At 52.0% G+C, this 17,522-nt stretch overlaps 8 protein-coding genes across 8 annotated transcripts; 5 read left to right on the top strand and 3 right to left on the bottom strand.

Annotated features, from left to right (window-relative positions):
* Positions 1-53: 53 nt before the first annotated feature.
* Positions 54-3,872, top strand: KD926_003104 (putative spindle-pole body protein (Pcp1); the record flags this gene model as incomplete). Its single annotated transcript, XM_053097393.1, has 3 exons — positions 54-653; positions 720-3,568; positions 3,635-3,872. 3 exons carry the CDS (start codon positions 54-56, stop codon positions 3,870-3,872), a joined length of 3,687 nt encoding a protein of 1,228 aa, XP_052958734.1.
* A 992-nt stretch (positions 3,873-4,864) lies between these two features.
* On the bottom strand, positions 4,865-6,359 carry KD926_003103 (AAA family ATPase VPS4; the record flags this gene model as incomplete). Its single annotated transcript, XM_053097392.1, has 4 exons — positions 4,865-5,086; positions 5,156-5,606; positions 5,667-5,999; positions 6,061-6,359. The coding sequence occupies 4 exons, from the start codon at positions 6,357-6,359 to the stop codon at positions 4,865-4,867; spliced, it is 1,305 nt and encodes a 434-aa protein (XP_052958733.1).
* A 419-nt stretch (positions 6,360-6,778) lies between these two features.
* On the top strand, positions 6,779-7,390 carry KD926_003102 (tubulin-binding prefolding complex subunit YKE2; the record flags this gene model as incomplete). Its single annotated transcript, XM_053097391.1, has 4 exons — positions 6,779-6,839; positions 6,935-7,130; positions 7,198-7,258; positions 7,331-7,390. 4 exons carry the CDS (start codon positions 6,779-6,781, stop codon positions 7,388-7,390), a joined length of 378 nt encoding a protein of 125 aa, XP_052958732.1.
* A 624-nt stretch (positions 7,391-8,014) lies between these two features.
* KD926_003101 (2,3-bisphosphoglycerate-independent phosphoglycerate mutase) lies at positions 8,015-9,777 on the bottom strand (the record flags this gene model as incomplete). The annotated part of the gene is made up of 4 exons (XM_053097390.1): positions 8,015-8,222; positions 8,301-8,883; positions 8,949-9,686; positions 9,747-9,777. 4 exons carry the CDS (start codon positions 9,775-9,777, stop codon positions 8,015-8,017), a joined length of 1,560 nt encoding a protein of 519 aa, XP_052958731.1.
* A 384-nt stretch (positions 9,778-10,161) lies between these two features.
* KD926_003100 (RNA polymerase II mediator complex middle subunit MED9) lies at positions 10,162-10,797 on the top strand (the record flags this gene model as incomplete). The annotated part of the gene is made up of 1 exon (XM_053097389.1): positions 10,162-10,797. The coding sequence occupies one exon, from the start codon at positions 10,162-10,164 to the stop codon at positions 10,795-10,797; it is 636 nt and encodes a 211-aa protein (XP_052958730.1).
* A 1,121-nt stretch (positions 10,798-11,918) lies between these two features.
* On the top strand, positions 11,919-12,899 carry KD926_003099 (alpha/beta hydrolase; the record flags this gene model as incomplete). The annotated part of the gene is made up of 1 exon (XM_053097388.1): positions 11,919-12,899. One exon carries the CDS (start codon positions 11,919-11,921, stop codon positions 12,897-12,899), a length of 981 nt encoding a protein of 326 aa, XP_052958729.1.
* A 218-nt stretch (positions 12,900-13,117) lies between these two features.
* Positions 13,118-16,097, bottom strand: KD926_003098 (uncharacterized protein; the record flags this gene model as incomplete). The annotated part of the gene is made up of 12 exons (XM_053097386.1): positions 13,118-13,487; positions 13,546-13,638; positions 13,701-13,771; positions 13,823-13,911; positions 13,961-14,502; positions 14,558-14,648; positions 14,699-14,760; positions 14,803-15,193; positions 15,239-15,359; positions 15,406-15,567; positions 15,622-15,743; positions 15,806-16,097. The coding sequence occupies 12 exons, from the start codon at positions 16,095-16,097 to the stop codon at positions 13,118-13,120; spliced, it is 2,406 nt and encodes an 801-aa protein (XP_052958728.1).
* A 383-nt stretch (positions 16,098-16,480) lies between these two features.
* On the top strand, positions 16,481-17,464 carry KD926_003097 (CSN8/PSMD8/EIF3K family protein; the record flags this gene model as incomplete). Its single annotated transcript, XM_053097385.1, has 2 exons — positions 16,481-16,650; positions 16,879-17,464. 2 exons carry the CDS (start codon positions 16,481-16,483, stop codon positions 17,462-17,464), a joined length of 756 nt encoding a protein of 251 aa, XP_052958727.1.
* Between the last annotated feature and the right edge of the window lie 58 nt (positions 17,465-17,522).

Raw genomic sequence — 17,522 nt, 5'->3', positions numbered from 1 at the left:
GTCTGGTCGTCCCTCATCGCCACCAGCTCCTTTTCGCGTCCTCCGCGTCAACAATGGCGTTCCCTTATATCGACACCCCGCGCACCGAAATCGACGGGAACGCGACTTACCTGACCAACGGGTTTCGCAGTGTAGGACGACACAACCTTTCGGCTCTCGATTCGGTCGAAAACTCCTTTCAGACGCCGTCCAAAGATGAGGATGTACTCAAGGGTATCGGCGAAGGCCGGAGACGCACGTCAGGCTCGTTCAAGCTGAGCACACCGCGTGCAGGCTCCGGTCCTAAGACGACAAAAAGCGCGTTGAACAACCGACAGCACCTTCCTACAGCCGCGCCCGCCGCCGGGGAATTCACGCCGTTGATGAAGAGCGCTACGAGAAATAATTATTTGAGGAACATGTCGACGGCGCGAGGAACCGGCGGCATGAAAACACCAGCCTACCTAAGCAAAACCTACCGAAGCAATGCGAACACTCCCGGGTTACCGCCAGAGATGACTTATATCGACGAGGAAGAAGACGCGACCGATGACCAACCGACACCTTTGCCGCAAGTCGCGAGCAGCAGTGTCCAGAGTACCCCGCTAGCGGGTTTGGGCAGGGATGGGATGTTGAATGACGGACAAAACATGACACTGAAGGAACAGGAAAAGGTATGTCTTCTCCTTCGACCTCGCGTTTCTTGTCTCGAGTGACACGGGACATGCTGACTCCCCTAGATGATCGATAAACTCGACAAGGATAATTTCGGGTTAAAATTGAAGATTCATTACCTACAAGAGCAAATCGAGAAGGCCGGTCCGTCGTACAACCAAGCTGCCGTCAAGGAAAATACGGAACTCAAGGTGGCCAAGTTAACGATGCAACGCGACATTTCCCGATACAAGAGGAGCCTCCAACAAGCAGAGCGTGATTTGGAATCTTACCGTGTACAATTCCAGGAATTTCGCGAAAAGACTCGGAGAAAGCAGACCGATGAAACGGTGCAACGAGAATTGGACATGATGCGGGAAGAGCTTGAGTCGCGAGAAATTCAAGTTAGGGACCTTCAGGAGGAGCTACGAACCGCCAAAAACAGACAATCCGAAGAAACCGAGAAACTCCGCGATGAAGTTGAGGACTTGGAAGCCGCACTCAGGGACAAGGACCGTACAATCGACGCGCGCGAGGAGGAAATCGAGGAACTCAAGGACCGAGACAATAAGGAGAACGATGCCCTCTCCGAACTCGAATCAGAACTTCAACGCGCCAGGGAACAAATGGAGGAGTTGCAAGAGTCTCTCGACCAAGCCCGGACTGAGGCGAGGGAGGCGAAAGACGAAGCAAGTCACGCAACACAAGAGAAAGAAGAGGCGGAACGAAACCTCCAGGAACTTCACGACGAGATGGCCAACAAGTCTTTCACTACAAAGGGATTGAACCGCCAACTCGAAGAGAAATCAGGCAAGCTCGAGGAGGAGCTGCGTGAGCTACAACGTGAGGCCAATGCTCTGAAGGAGGAGCTCGAAGCGAAGTCGCGCAATGAAGCCCACCTTGAGGAGCAGTACCGCAAAGCCCAACAGGCCATGAACTACGAGGATAATAGGCTACATGACGATGCTGCTCGAGCACGACGCGAACGAGATCTCGCTCAACAGGAACGTGACAGGATATCTTCTCAGCTACAAGAAGCTCTCGATGAAATTCAGCACAAGGCCGACGAAAAAGAACTATTACAGACCCGACACACCGCGTTGACAGAAGAATCCAGCGGTTTGCAACGGGAGTTGGCGAGGACGCAATCTCACATGCGGGAACTGCAGCACGTTCTGGACCAGGGCAAGCACCAGGCTCTGGACGATGTGGACATCATTCGCACGCAATACCGAGAAGAAGTCGACAGACTGCAAGAGGAGATCGAGTCTCTTCATCATGAAATTGAAGACAAGGAGGGCCAGTTTGCGCTCGAACAAGATCGGTGGGAAAGTGCCAAGCGCACCTTACAACTTCAGAAGGACAGAGCAGAAGATCAAGCGGCCGGATTCAAGCGCACCATTGAGAAACTTGAACAAGTGGAGTATAGTCTCTCCGGGAAAGAAACAAAGCTGCAAGAAGTCATTGATAGCGAGAAGGCACGACATTTCAACTCGGAAGCCGTTTTAAGCCGCCAAGTCAAAGAACTGAATGACGAACTTGCAGGAAAGAGAGAGATCATCGACGAACAACGCGGTGAGCTTCTTTCTATAAAGGAACAGCTCCGTCACGCCGGACGCGAGGAAGCAGCATTGAAGGAGAGAGTGCAGGCTCTGGAAGATGAAGTTGTCGTCCTGCAATCAAGCCTTGAGGAAGAACAAGAATATGCGAAAGGTCGGATGCAGCAGGGCTCTTCCAACCAGGATGGCCAATTACAGAAATTACTTGCCGACAAGCAGAAGCTTCGAGATCAGCTGGCTAATGCTCATGTCGAGCTACATGATCTTCGTACGGCCATGGGCGAAATGGAAACGGAACGTGATGAACTCCAAGCTCAATTGGACCAAGCTCAAAATCCAGTTGACGATACCACGCGATTCGACCGGGAGAAACTCGAACAGCGCAAATCTACCCTTCGCCTTGAGAACGAGCTTAAAAGAATGAAGGAGGATAGATCGTCTTTGTTGGAAGCAAAGGAAACCCTCGAAAAACAGCTGGGCGCCGAAATCGAAAGAGCCACCGAGGAAGAGAATCGCCTCGCGGCCGAAGTTGACCAGCTCCAAGACCGGCTGCATGCTGCCTCTGGTGGAAGGGATAGGGAACTCACATTGTCCAGGAGTAAAATCCAGCGGCTTGAGAGGCGTATCAAGGACCTTGAGTCTCTTCTACAGCAACAAGCCACTGTAGAGAACGAGCCCTCAACCGCGACTGGAGACGTTTCCATGCTCCGCCATAACTTGGATGAGGCTCGCAAGCGGGAGAAGACATTGCTTCAGCGCGAGGCTGATCAGAAATCTGCTGTTCGTAACTGCAAGTCACGTATTGCTGAGCTTGAGAAGGACCTCCACGAAACTATGATGAAGAAATTCGAATCCCGCTCCCCTCAATCATCACCTTCCGACAAAGTCCATGAAGAATTGCGGAGTCTACGCAAGCAGTTGTCCGAAGCGCATCGAGCTTTACGCGACCTGAAGATCAAGAATCGTGAGCTCGAGCGGGCTGCGATGAAAGAGGAAGACCACCGGGATTTCCATGAGCTGCTCAAATCTTCTACTCTTGAAGCTGAGTCGTTGGCTCTCAAGGTCTCAGAGCGAGACGAACGCGTGAGTGAGCTTAAATCCCAGGTTCGCCGGATCCGTGAGGAGCGCGCCTTCTGTGTGAGGAAGGCCGAGACCGCCCTCAAAGACCTCGAGGCTCTTGAAATACGTTATAAGCAGGCCGTTGAAAAGATCGGGTCTCGGACGGAAAGCAAATCTCGACACGACAAGGAGCTTCTGGGATTAGGAAAAGAGATCATCTGGCTTCGGGCACGATTGAAGCGCGAGGAGAAATTCCGTCGTGACTTGGCCTGGAGTAAGGGATTGATGGAACTCGGCGAGCGAGTACGGGTTGCATGGTGCGCCAAACTTTCCCCCTCCATATGGTGTTTCCTATGAACATGAACTGACTCTCTCTCTCACAGCAACGACGCCGACTTACGAATGATCTCCGAGATGGGAGTAAAGCCCCGTGACCGCAGCATGCTCCGCGATCCTCGCCAGAAGCTCAAAACCGCCATCTCCATGGTCAAGGCCGTCGTGCGCATGCAGCGAATGAGCCAGGAATGGAAGAAGACCCGGAAGCTAGGCGAGGGCCTCAAACGCGCCAAAGGTGAAATGCTGAAGAGGAAAGATAGCTCTGGCAAAGGCCTAGTGGAATAGATGACGCGACCCGACCCCCTCATGTTTCGATTTGATTTTGTGATAGCCTTTGTTGTTCGATCTTCCCCCTTTTCTTCTTCCTTCTTTTCTTGTTATGAACGTTTGTTGTTTCCCCAAGAGATTCCCCCAATATGCTTTATCTATCTATCACCCATTGCATCAATCTGTGTTTCGATTCCATCGGGTCCTCCAGGCGTTTTGGTTTTTTGGACATGAGAAATTGACGCTACTACTTACTTTACTTATATTGGGAGGTTGGCGGTGTTATTGCTGTGACCTTGGTGCATACGTATATTCTACAACTTTTATTTATCTGGTGTCTTCTCAAATGTCGAAGCTGATTCACTTAATTTTGAAAAGTTTTTTGATGTCATAAGACACAGGAGTTAAATTGACGTTGTAACTTGATATATTGGTTTAAGGAATCAATACCGGCAGTATTTAATGACCGACACTTCTTACCTCCCAAGGACAAACATCACAAGAAGGCTAAAAACCAGACAAATCAATGGGAAAAGGGAGACAAAAAAGAAACACTAAGAAAGGAGACAACCATGGTATTCGATTCAGCAAGATGGATATAGTTCATAAAATCTTGTTCTTCAATGATATGCTTCATGAAATAGACACAGAAACGGGCGGTTTTAGCCTGCAAAGGAGGAGAGAGTGGAATCGGTTCTGATTCAACATGAGTGAACAGACAGACAGATTTAGGTTCGTAAGAGAATTGCAACGCCTCGCCTCGACTCGCCTAACAACGATAACGCTTCTAACACCGAGCTTGAGGAGATGTATAAGATGGATAAAAGGGACGAGAGACAAATAAATAGGGGGAAGAAGAGTAGGAAAGAGTTTAACCAGACAAGGGTGGATGCCCAGTGAGAAAATGACAAGGAAACAAACGAATATATCAGACAGCCAATGATATGCGATGAAGGATCATGATTCCAACTTTGACAGAGGGTTTAGGAACAGTCGTACTCGCGGAAGGACTAAGCGCCCTCGCTGCCGAACTCTTGGGTCCATTCTGAGTTTCTCTTGAGATCTTCGTGACTGACCGTCGGCCGGGAATTGCGAACTGCCTTGATGAAGTCCTTCAGCAGAAGAGGTGGTTCGAGCAGCTTTTCTGCTTCCACACTCATCCATGACATCTCGACGGCGCCCTGGTCTCCTGGCGAGCACGGTGTTAATTTTTCCGCGCCTTCGAACAAGACCTAGAGGAGGTGTCAGCTGCTTTCTATGCACTAGAGCCGAAATGACGCAGATATGTGGTGGGTGAATACCTTTTTGTAATGTGTCGCTGTTTGGATTTTGCGGATCGGTTGCATCAACGCATCTTGCACAGCGATACTGATATCGCTACCAGAGTATCCCTCACTCATCTCCGCAAGAGTGCGGTAGTCACCTTGCGACATTTCACATGGCGTTGAGCCCACCGCTAACATAAACATCTTCATTCGTGCGTTGATATCGGGAAGACTGATATGGACTCTTCGCTGGAATCGACGTCGGATGGCAGCATCGAGTTGCCATGGAATATTCGTTGCGCCCAGAATTAGCACGCCCTTGGAGTCTTTGCCTACACCGTCCATTTGCACCAGCAGTTCGGTCTTGATTCGGCGTGACGCCTCGGACTCTCCTTCGCCACGGGGCCCACAAAGGGCGTCAACTTCATCGATGAAGATAATGGCTGGCTTGTTTTCTCGGGCCATGTTGAAAAGCTGCTTCACGAGTCTGTAGGATGTTCGTCAGTTGTCTGATATTCACAAAATAGTAAAAAAGAAAGGAGCATACCGTTCACTTTCACCCATCCATTTGGATACCAAATCACTACTGCTCACACTGAAGAACGTGCTGTTGGCCTCCGTTGCGACAGCCTTGGCGAGATACGACTTTCCGGTACCAGGAGGTCCATAGAGCAGGATACCCTTCCACGGCTGTCGCTTCCCCGTAAAGAGGTGCGGGAATTTGATCGGTAGAATGACCGCCTCCTTCAAGGCCTCCTTGGCGCTCTCGAGACCCGCCACATCCTCCCACTGCACATTGGGTTTATCCGACAAGATGGCGCCCGCAAGGGCGGACCGTAGTTTCTTCGAATCGGCATCCTCGCCGTCCTCTTCCTCTTTCCTAGAAGCGACTCGCATGTTACTATGTTGTCATCCAGCAAGGTGTCATATTCAGCACATACCCGCCCTTTCCACTGCCTTGCGCCACGCTGCCGTTAGCGTTAACTGCGCTCGGCTTCTTTCGTCCGTCCGACTGGGCCAGATGGTTCTTCAGTTTCTCCGCGCGATCCATGTACTCGCCCGTCTTTGCGCGGATCATTTCCTTGGACTTTGGGTTCTTCTCCCATTTCAAGGCCAGCATGAATAGCTCCAGGGAGGAGTAGTACAGCTGATAGGCCTTTTCGTACTCGCCCTCATTGTCGTTCTCAATGGCCTTCTTGACCGTGTCAATCGCCCGCCCTAGGAAGTCCGTGTTGCTCATGTTGAAGGACGAGGCTCTCGGATGGCGTCTTGGCTGGTGGTAGTTCACAACGAGGGCAATCGACGGCGGGGAATAATAGCAGCCTGTTTTGGTCGGGATGGGGCGGCGCAAGGAACTCCGGACAAAGCAAGACAAGGGTGATGGGGGAGATACAGGTCAGGACCGATCCATTCAATTCGCAGAATCGGCGGCGGAGAGCAGAATGAACGGGGATGAGTGGCAAGTGAGGAGAGATGATGATGAGGAAGCAGAGAGAGATATGAGGGGGAATGACCGAAGGAATGGAGGATGCGGAAAGGCGGCCGTTTGTTTTCTGCCGCTCCGCTTTCCATTGATTCTTCTCCCCGCCAACGCCCCTCTCTCGTTCCATCATCACCTCTCTCTTCTCCGTCTCTCTTGTCGTTCCAGCATTCTTCGCCATGGCCGACGCACAGAAGCAATTGCAGGCGCTCTCGGAAGAGTTCCAGAAACTGCAGACCGGTACGTTGGTGGTCTCTCGTCAACTCTGGCGGGAATGAATCTCGATGGCATCATTGCGCACAGAACAGAAAGCTGATCGGATACGCGATTTCTAGATCTGGACGGACTTGTCGACGCTCGTCAGAAGCTCGAGTCCCAACAGCAGGAGAATGAGAGCGTCCAAAAGGAGTTCAACTCGCTCGATGACGAATCCAACATCTACAAGCTCGTCGGTCCGGTTTTGTTGAAGCAGGACAAGCAGGAGGCCCTGATGGCGGTCAACGGACGTCTCGAGTTCATCGAGAAGGAGATGTATGGTCCATGTCGCTTTCTAACGCCATTAGATTGATCCGAAGAAGCTGACTGATGGACTTTATAGCAAGCGTATCGAGAAGGAAATCGAAGCCAACCAAGACAAGAGCGATAAGAAACGAGCCGAGGTGAGACCTTCCGAGATTCTTAGGCAGTTGCATGCCCTAGCGCATGGATCACACCCTAACCATTGCGTTCAGGTCCTACAATACCAAAGCCAGGTCCAGCAGCAGGCTGCCGCTGCGTCTGCATCCGCTTGAACACGCTCTCGTGCCCCAATCTACACTACGAGATAGACCTTCAGTCATCCTACCTACGGCTGTTAGTGAATAACATCCAGCATGGAATGGACGTCGAGGTCCTTGAACCAGCTACCGTATTCGGTGGCAAGACGAACGATGTGCTTCGACTAGGTTAATGAGGCGAACTGTGAGGAAAGCGATTCTTGAATCGGGGAGAATTCAAGAAAGACTACGACCTTACTACATCTTGGGCTCTAGGGATTCCTATAAGTCAAGATAGAGGCCGAGAGATAAAAAATAACGACAGTATGAGTATAGGGTGAAACTTTGTAGAATACCCCAGTGAAAGCAGAAGCGAGCATACATTCTTGTCTTTTTTAAGATGTCAAAGTTGAATTGGTATGCTATCGTAGAGTTTCTCAAAATTACGGCCCAGCTCAATTGATGGATTATTTGCGAAATCAAGTCTTTATGCTCTTGCGCTATGTTCGGCTCACTTTTATCTCAACCCTCGTATCATCATCTGTCTTTGTTCTACATCCAATGTGCGTATCAATTAAAAACTCCGTATTCTCATGTCTTCATAAACCCACCCAGCCCATCTCTAAACAACACGTGACAGCAAGTCTATATACGAAATATCTATTCCTTGACTAGGAGACTCTGTCCAGTCATCTCCTCGGGCTGCTCGATACCCATGGCAGCAAGCACGGTGGGGGCCACGTCTCCGAGGACACCGTCGCCCTTGAGCTTCCAGCCCTTGGGGGCGTTGGCCAGGATGAAAGGCACCTTGTTGGTGGTGTGAGAGGTCTTGGGGGTGCCCTTCTCGTTGAGCATCTCCTCGGCGTTTCTAGAAAGCATCAGATCAGCCAGTGTTCCTGTCTCTGCTTCGTTTGATTCAGGTAGTAAATCAAGAGTGAGAACTTACCCGTGGTCCGCCGTGATGAAGAGAGCGTAGTCATTGGCCTTGCAGGCCTCGTAGACCTCACCAATGGCCTTGTCGGTAGCGGCGACACCCTGGATGGCGGCCTCATAGACACCGGTGTGGCCCACCATGTCAGGGGGAGCGAAGTTGTTCATGACGAACTCAAACTTGCCCTCAGCGATGCGCTCGGACATCTTCTTGCCGACTCCCGCAGCACTCATCTTGGGGTCCTGGTCGTAGGTAGCGACCTTGGGCGAGGGGATCATGTCACGGACTTCACCGGGGAACTGCTTCTCAACACCACCGTTGAAGAAGAAAGTAACGTGAGCGTACTTCTCGGTCTCAGCGACGTGGCACTGCTGGACATCCTTCTTGCCGAGCCATTCGGCAAGCACGTTACCCATCTTCTGAGGAGGGAAGGCAACGGGGAACGTGTAGTCGGTCTTGTACTGGGTCATGGTGGTGATGTGGATGTTCTTGGGGTAGGGGAACTCGGCCTTGGGAGAGCGGTCGTAGTCACCGAGCAGCTGGGTGATTTCACGGACACGGTCGGAGCGGTAGTTGAAGAAGAACAGGGTGTCGTCATCTGAAAATAAATGGGTAAGCCTTCGAATGTCCAAGATCGACGGATGCACATGGGAAAAAGCATACCCTGGACACGGCGTTCCTTGCCGCCAACGATAATGGGCTTCAAGAACTCATCGTTCTCGCCCTTCGAGTAGCGCTCCTCGATGATCTTGACGGGGTCGGAGCTCTCTTCGCCCTCTCCGGAAACAATACCCTTCATGGCGAGCTCAACCCGATCCCAGCGCTTGTCACGGTCCATAGCCCAGTAGCGTCCGACGATCGTGGCAATCTCACCAGTTCCGATTTCCTTGGTCTGGTCAAGAAGCTGCTGCATGTACGTGGAAGCACTCTTGGGGTCGGTGTCACGGCCATCACCAAAGAAGTGGATGAAGACATGGGGGATTTCCATCTCCTTGGCGACCTTCAGCAGGGCAATCAAGTGGGTGATGTTGGAGTGAACGCCACCATCAGAAACCAGTCCCAGCAAGTGCAGACGGCCGTTACCCTCCTTGGCGCGCTTGAAGGAGGCAACGATGCTGTCGACCTTGTTCAGCTCTCCCTTCTTGAGGGTCTGGTCAATGCGAACACTGTCCTGCCAGACGACACGGCCAGCACCAATGTTCAAGTGACCGACTTCACTGTTACCCATAAGACCTTCGGGCAGACCAACGGCCAGCGACGAGGCGTCCAACTCGGTGTAGCCCTGGGCCGTCTTGGAGTCGGCCTCGGCGAAGCCGGACATGTAGGGAGTCTCCGCAGCGTGGATGGCATCGCCGACAGCCTTGGGGTCGGGGCCGGAGACACCCCAGCCATCGATGACGACTAGTGGAAGACGTTAACAATCGGTCCGGTAGAGGAGAAATGGCATTGGATTGGGCTTACTGAGGGCGACCTTCTGATCAACCTTGGCCATAGTGGAGCGAGGGAAACTCCTATATATCGGTTAATTAGTAGACGAATCTTCAATGGAGAGTAGTAGGGAGAATGAAATAGAGATTGACTCACAGAAAGGAAGAAATAGAGGGAAAAAGAAAGAAGTTCGGTAGAGTGGTGGGAAGAGAAAGAGGAAGAGAGAGCGAAAAGCCGGAGAAAAAACAGGAGGGGGAGGGGCTGTTCTCTCCGGTGACGCTTTGGGATCTCCGACGTCACGGGCCGTTCTCGTTCGGTCTCTCCTCGTCGCTTTCTCTTCCGACTCTTTCCTACTCTTGCCCCGGTCTTAATTCTTCTTCCCCTTTCCCCGTCTCAAATCCCGCATTTTCTTGACTTGACACTATTTCTCCCCTCTGGAGACTCCACTATGGCCTCCAGATCTCCGACCGTCGTCACTCCGCTTCCCAAATCCTCGGTCGCGCCCGAGACGCCCCTGGTGAAAGAACCCGCGACCGCGCCGCAACCAGTTCCTTTTCCTCCTCCACAAACATTCGACATCATCCCGCCTTTACACGGCCTTCTCCTTCGACTCTTGCCGTCGGAAACGAATACCGGGGGAGTCTCTAACGGTGTGGGACCCTCTGAACACCCGACTGGAGCGGCTGGCCCTTCTGCAACGTCTTCCACACCCGCTGGTGCGGCTCAGTCCCAGCAGCAGCAGTCGCAAGCTGGTCCTGGGAATGATGGAGCGTTGCCGTCCGTTTCTTCCGGCGTACCGGTTAGCGCCGCGGCCGCCGCTGAAATCGCCGCTCTGAGTTCGAACGCGCCTCCGCCATTGGATATCAAGAGCCTGCCTACCGAGATCAGCTCGATCAAGATTCGCGTCCAGAAAGCGCAGGCGGTCGTGGAAGGATTGCCCGATGTCGATCGATCTGTGGCCGATCAGGAAGCGGAAATCGAGGAACTTGAAGATCGCATTGCACGACTCAAATCTGTCATCGCTGATTTCGGGAAGAGAGCCGCCCCTCAACACTCTAGGAAGCCAAAGAACAAAGCGCCCTGAAACAATGAAGTTGGGATATCTGGGCTACCAACCGGCCACGCTCCTCAAACGGCTATCGGATTAAGCCAGGAGGGGATCAGGATTTTATAACTCTCAGCACATCGGGAAAAGATGCCAGACTCACTGGGAAGCTGGGTGGATGATACATGGGCATATGATATGGTTCGACAATCGCACATGAACAAAGCAACCGAGGCGACGCTCTAGTTCAATCCATTCCGACAAGTCATCTCAGGAACTCAACCATGTCCACAGATGTGTATGGAACGCCTAATAACGTGGGACTTGGCATTACTCTTTAGTTAGGATTATCGACTTCAAGGTCCGGGCTATCACCGAATCTGACATCAGCACGACTGTCTCTCAACGGCCTGTGAGGGACGTTTCGGCGGGTCGTGTTTATTTTCTCGAACACTAGCAGGTCAGGCGCATGGGAAAGGGGATTTAAGCTTAAGAGTCCTGAGGGATTCTGAACGGGAGGTTAGCCCCTCCAAGGACACCGCGGTCCTCACCTGTCGATTAGTGCCTGAGAAAAACATGATATAATTTTGTACCAATGCTTTCACTTCCGTCCGCCTCTTCCTACGGCTTAACTCACCTGTGAGCGGCGACTCATTATTCAACGCGCTGAACAAAGAATTGTGTTATTTCGGTAATCGTTAGCCTCAGATAGTCTCGTGGCCAATGTCTTGGAAACTACCTGCACGCTGATGAGTCCAGCCACCTTCGACACTACTGGCTATACTGGCTATACGGGCTGACTCTCGGCGACTTGCCTGATGCTAGGGCTGACAATAAGGGCATTTCGTTTTAAAGATACCACCCTGACGACTGGAGAAACGGCCCCCACTAGCATTACTAGCTCATAACGGGGAGGCGCAATATGCTACAGCAATCAAGTAGTAGCTACGCAGCCTTCTACCCCGCCGACTCTACATTGATCAGCGCATTTCTGCAAATTAAATAGGAGCAGCTGTTCTTGGTGGTGGAATGGGAAGGCCATAAAAACCCCTACTTGTCCCTTCGTTTTGCGACTTCCATCCATTCTATCATATAATCCATCACCACAACTGAGTTCCACTCCCTCTACCGCACCCACAGACTCAAACATTTTCCTCACCATGGGCTCCAACAGCCTACCTCGCGCACCCCTACACCCCGACACGGCAGATGTGCAGAATTATATGCCTGAGGGTGCGCCCTTGGACACGGAGGAGGGGCTTGCAGGCCTCCGGCAAATCCTCGCCTTCAAACTAGAGGACGTGCTCCGAGGATATCAAGACAAGATATCCCACGAAGATATCGACATCCCAGGCCCGGCCGGTCAAATGCGTGCAACGATTTTTCGACCGAAGCCCGGTTTCACTGCCTCATCCGTCGCTGAGACCCCAGGGATCATCAACTTCCACATGGGTGGTCATGTGTCAGGAAACCGCTTCATGGGCGTCAAATCCCCGCTGGAATGGGTCGCGGAACTCGGCGCCGTGTGCCTGACGGCCGAATACCGACTCACGCCCGAACATCCGCAACCCGCACAGCTCGACGACAGCTACGCGGCCCTAAAATGGATGAGCGAGCACGCCGCCGAGCTAGGGTTCAATCCGCACAAACTGATCGTCACCGGTGGGTCGGCCGGCGGGAATCTCGCGGCGGGAGTCGCCTTGTTGGCGCGCGATCGATCCGGTCCCGAGATCCTCGGCCAATTGCTCATTTACCCATGGGTAGACGATAGCAATGAGACCATTTCCATCCATCAGTTTGGGCACGTCAAGCCGTGGACGAGGGACTTTAGTGTCGTGGCCTGCAACTATGCATTGGGGAAGAACCGTGAGCGGGCTTCTATCTACACGGTGCCTTCGCGCGCCAAGGATCACCTCAATGGCTTGCCGTCGGCCTTTATCGACGTGGGTTCGGCGGATGTGTTCCGCGACGAGAGTATCGAGTATGCCAATGCTCTGATGAAGTGTGGCGTGCAGACCGAGCTTCATGTATGGCCGGGCTGCTGGCATGCTTTTGATGTGTTTGTGCCTGATGCCCCGATCGCTCGTCGAGCTGCGCGGGCGCGGTTGGAATGGTTCCAGGATTTAGTCAGTAGGGCCTAGAGGGTGTTAAGAATGCAGTGGGCGTGGATATGGATGCAGAGGCTATATATATGCTTGCTTGTCGATGTCGTGGTCAAAGAGTCGAGATACAGATGCTTCAGATTACTTCGATAAAACCAATGCGCTCGCTTGATAGCCTGGCATGCTTCACCTAACCATAGTTCGCGTAACAGTGGTCCCTCAACAATGTAATTCGAGGAAACATCAAGCTCGACAGACTACAACACAACATGTCCGGGTGACGGCGGGACGCTGCCCGTATCCCAGTGCCTCATCTCCGGGCCCAGTTCAAACTCAACCGTGCCACCCTGCACCATCAAATCATTATGTTCAAACCAATTCTTCGACCAAGTTTCTCCATTGACCTTGACACTTTGCACATAGTACCCTTGATCCAGCCCCGTGGCCGTGATCCGCAGCGTTTGGTTCCCATTGATTGTCATGTTCAGATCCGGAAACCAGGGAGAAGCGATCAGATAGACGGGCTGTGTGACGACAGGGTAGATCCCAAGCATCTGCCACACGAGCCAGGTGTTCATTGCCCCTGCGTCGCTGTTTCCGGGAACCCCGTAGGCGGCATCCCTGAAGCTATGTGGTTCATCCATGTTAGAGTCCGTATGTGGGGGGATAATAGTGAGATGCATACTACTGGTGTCCAAGATTGCGGGATTTCTCGACGCTTTTTGCTTGTTTGTTGATGTAGTTGTATAGATAGGGTGTTGCAAAGTCGGGCTCGTTTCTGTTTTGTTTTGAAGGGTCAGTGTTCCCTGTGGTTGAGACCTGCTCCTGTTGTATACGTACCCAATGTTCATTATTGTGGTGATTCCGGCACCGTTCGCTTCGAGGTCCTGAGTAGACATGTTGGGTTTGAACTATGTCAGATGTAAGCGAGAGCTGGAGTCACCGTGGGAATGATTTCTGACCATCATATCAAGCCGAGACTCAAATGTATCGGGGCCACCCATATGATCAATGAGAGATTCCATATCATGGGGGGCGACAAAGGAATACTCTGAAAAGGCGTCAGTATTGGCCTGGGCGCTCACAAAGCAAAGACTTACCCCATGGCACACCTTCGTAGGTATAAGAATGCCATCCGCACTCATAACAGAGTCGTGGGTCATAGCCGCTATTATTGAATAAACCATTGGAAAATCGCGGTGCTAGAAATCCAGTGTAGCCCAAGCTCTCAACATCGGGGTTCCATATCTTTTGCCATCCCGCAGACCGACGAAGATACTTTGCCTGATCGATGGGTGCTTCGCCCACCGCAACCTGGCTAAGAGCGAAATCATTCAGACTATATTCGACAGTCCTCGAAATGCACCGAGTGCTTCTGTCCTGGGACACATAACCTAGCTGTAGCCAGTCCTTGAGAGCCCCTCGGCCTTCTTTTGTACTTGCTGAAGTGTCGGTCGCGTCGAAAGTATTTTCAGGGACTATTTCGGCATCGGTCTTCATGGCTGCGTAGCCATCGCTCCAATTGATTCCCCCGCGCAGTCCCTTCACATATGCGTCCGCTAACATATTATCGGCGTCAGAGCCCCCTTGAACCAGTCCGTTCCAGTTTCCGGAGCGCCCATCTGGTAGGAACCCTCCGTTTCTGTTTAGAAGAATCAGTGGAGTGGACTTCTTGCACCTTTTTAGGCAGCACGTACCTCCAGATGTCGATCAATCCTCGAATCATAGACTCGTAGTATACAGGCTGAAAGATGTGATAGAAGCTAACCGTGCAGCGAAAGATATCCCCTTCGATCAAGTCAGTATGACGAAAAGGCAAAAGAAGAAGTTCAGCATACAAACGGTATAAAAGTCATCCCAGTACGGCTCGTCCGACACCCAGAGAGGATTTTCGCCGGTTCTGTCAGACGGCATTAGATGTATAAAATAAAGCGAGCTATACAGTAGCCGAACATGCGTGGTATTTGCAGTTTCGTCAAGGGGCACTTGGATTTTGCTGAACACGTTCTCGTTCCATTCCTGCACGGCAGACATGACCGTATCTTCAAGCTTCCATGACGGAATCTCAGCAGCAACATATGAACGAGCTTTATCGATAGATATAAACGAAATACCGATTCTAGAGATGATTTGAGAAGCCTTGTCGTCTTTCCAACTGAAAAGCGCTCCAACCCGGTCGTTCATAGGGCCCGATGTCGCTTTATCGGACTGGTCGGTCCATGCTGGGTAGCTTGGGCCATCATTATCTGAATCTGCATCCTTTCCGGTAAATGCGCGCGCTTCATGGGGAGCCGTCGAAAATTCACCGTAGAAGAAAACCGTGAAAGGTGCGCCTATCTTTGTGAGTAACACTGGATCGTCACGAAAGGAACACTAACCGTTATTCCAACCGCCACCGTAGGTCCCATGTCCGGTATATCTTCGGCCATTCTCTTCAAGCTGAATACCTCCGCCAATATAGAATTGACTATTAGGATCTTGTGGTGAGCCCGGTAGGTACTACGAACAGGCTTAGTTAGAGATATTCAAGCATCTGTATGCGCACCATCCGAATGCCTACATGAGACACATCGACGAGAATATATTTCTCGCCTTTAGAGAAATTGTATTGGATAATTGCAGCGTGTCGAGATGCAGATAATTCTGCTTCGACCCCATTCTGGAGATGCGTTTTAAAATACCCGACACTGCCTGTATCGTTGCCATTCTATGAAGTCGTCAGTCTACCACGAAACCATGACTGTACAACATGCTCACCTACCCTTGGCTGGCTATATGTAGTGTTGTCTAGTATGTTTACGGGAGAGGCGACATTGGTCAAGGGCATCTGTGAGATGATGCCGTACTTGGGAGCTCCTCCAGTGCCGCTTTCGTGCATCATAGCTTGAAAGAGTTCAGAATTTTGGAAGTGGCATTTGATCCACGACAGAGGAAAAGACACCTACTGATAGCCGTAACATTCCCATCTGGAGTCCACCCTCCGTTGAGCACCGCAGTGCTCCAATTGGCAGCCGTCGTGTCGATTCCGACTTTAGTCACTCCGAACGGGCGAGCACCGCCGATGAAGATGTCTCCACCTCCGTAGCTTTGGCCGGGGAATGGGCCTTCCGATCCCATAAATACGTTCACATATTGAGAATAGTCGATCTGACTCGTGGGGGAGGCAAGTACTAACGACAGGCGGAACAGCAAGCCGAGCGTTAGGAGACTCAGTGTCTGATGGAGGTGGAAAGTCATAATGCAAGTTGCGAGGCCGACATATTGTCAGCAGATGAGGGGAAGAAAAGCAGAAGAGCAGAAGAGGATTTATTAATGGGCAGGTGCCTAGGGTTGACAGAATGCAGAGTAACGAGAGAAGGAGAGGCCCCCCTTGCCGCCAGACGCAGATATACTTCGATCGGGCCTATCGGAGAAACTGTCCGCATTGGGGGTCCGACCGTCCGACGCCCGCACATCGACACAATCGAAAAATCCCACGCGAAAAAGACATCCCGCAATCCGATCAGAACCAGCCCGCCTCGCCTGTCGCTCGCTCCATCCACGTCCGCCTTTTCCTTCCTCTCTCTCCGCATCCAATCGACACCCTTTATTTCTCTCCTCCCCCAATCATATCCGCCAAGATGGTCGTCGCGTTCGATAAGTGCGAGACCCGACCGACCAACATTGATTCCATCCTGAACGGCCTCGACCGATACAACCCCGAGACGACCACGGTATTCCAGGACTATGTGGCCCAGCAGTGTGAGGACCGGACATTCGACTGCTATGCCAGTCTTGCCCTGTTGAAGCTGTGAGTGCTTGCGCCCTACATTCATCCCTCAAATCTCCTTGAGACCTCCTGCGGGCTTCAATGATGAAGAAACCTTTCTTTCATCACGTTTCCTATTACCTGAAACACTCTATTGGGTGGTGTTGAGACCGAAAATTCTTCTGAAAAGGCTCTTTGATCATCTCTAATCATGGTTACATTGCTTCTCGATTCCATGTGTGCTGACTGTCTCCCTTTCTACCGCGACAGCTACCAGTTCAACCCTCACCTCCTCCAGCCCGAGACCGTCACCAACATCCTCGTCAAGGCCCTCACCGTTTTCCCCTCTCCCACTTTCTCCCTCTGCCTTGCCTTGCTTCCCGCCCACACTCAGCCCTTCCCTTCCAACAACGCCGAAGCCCAGGCTGCTTCCCAGACCTCCGACTTCGTCGAGTCGGTTCAGAAGCTTGCGCGCCTCTCTACGCTACTTGAATCTGCCCAATACTCCCAGTTCTGGTCCACCCTGAACTCGGATGATCTGTACGCCGACCTGGTTGCCGACGTTGCCGGCTTCGAGGAGCTTGTCCGCATCCGTATCGCCGTCGAGGTTGGCAAGGCTTTCCGTGAGATCAACGCCGACGTTCTGGAGCAATGGCTCGACCTCCCCAACCGCGAGGCCCTCGAGAAGTTCGTCACTGAAGTCTGCAGCTGGGTCGTCGACAAGTCCGGCTCCAGCACCGTCATCAAGGTGCCCACGAACAAGGAGAACGAGGTCCGCAGCGAAGTCAAGAGCGAGCGCGTCGACATTGACATGTTCGGCCGTGTCATCCGCCGAGGATTCGAGCAGGCTGCCTAGATTGGCGACTTGCGTGACCGAAAATAGACTGAAAAATTATGTCTTTTCTTGCTAATAC

The sequence above is a fragment of the Aspergillus affinis genome (genome assembly GCF_023601865.1).
Source record: "Aspergillus affinis strain CMG 70 chromosome Unknown NODE_16_length_405296_cov_86_143545, whole genome shotgun sequence".
Taxonomy (NCBI): domain Eukaryota; kingdom Fungi; phylum Ascomycota; class Eurotiomycetes; order Eurotiales; family Aspergillaceae; genus Aspergillus; species Aspergillus affinis.
This window is presented reverse-complemented; position numbering and strand designations above follow the sequence as displayed.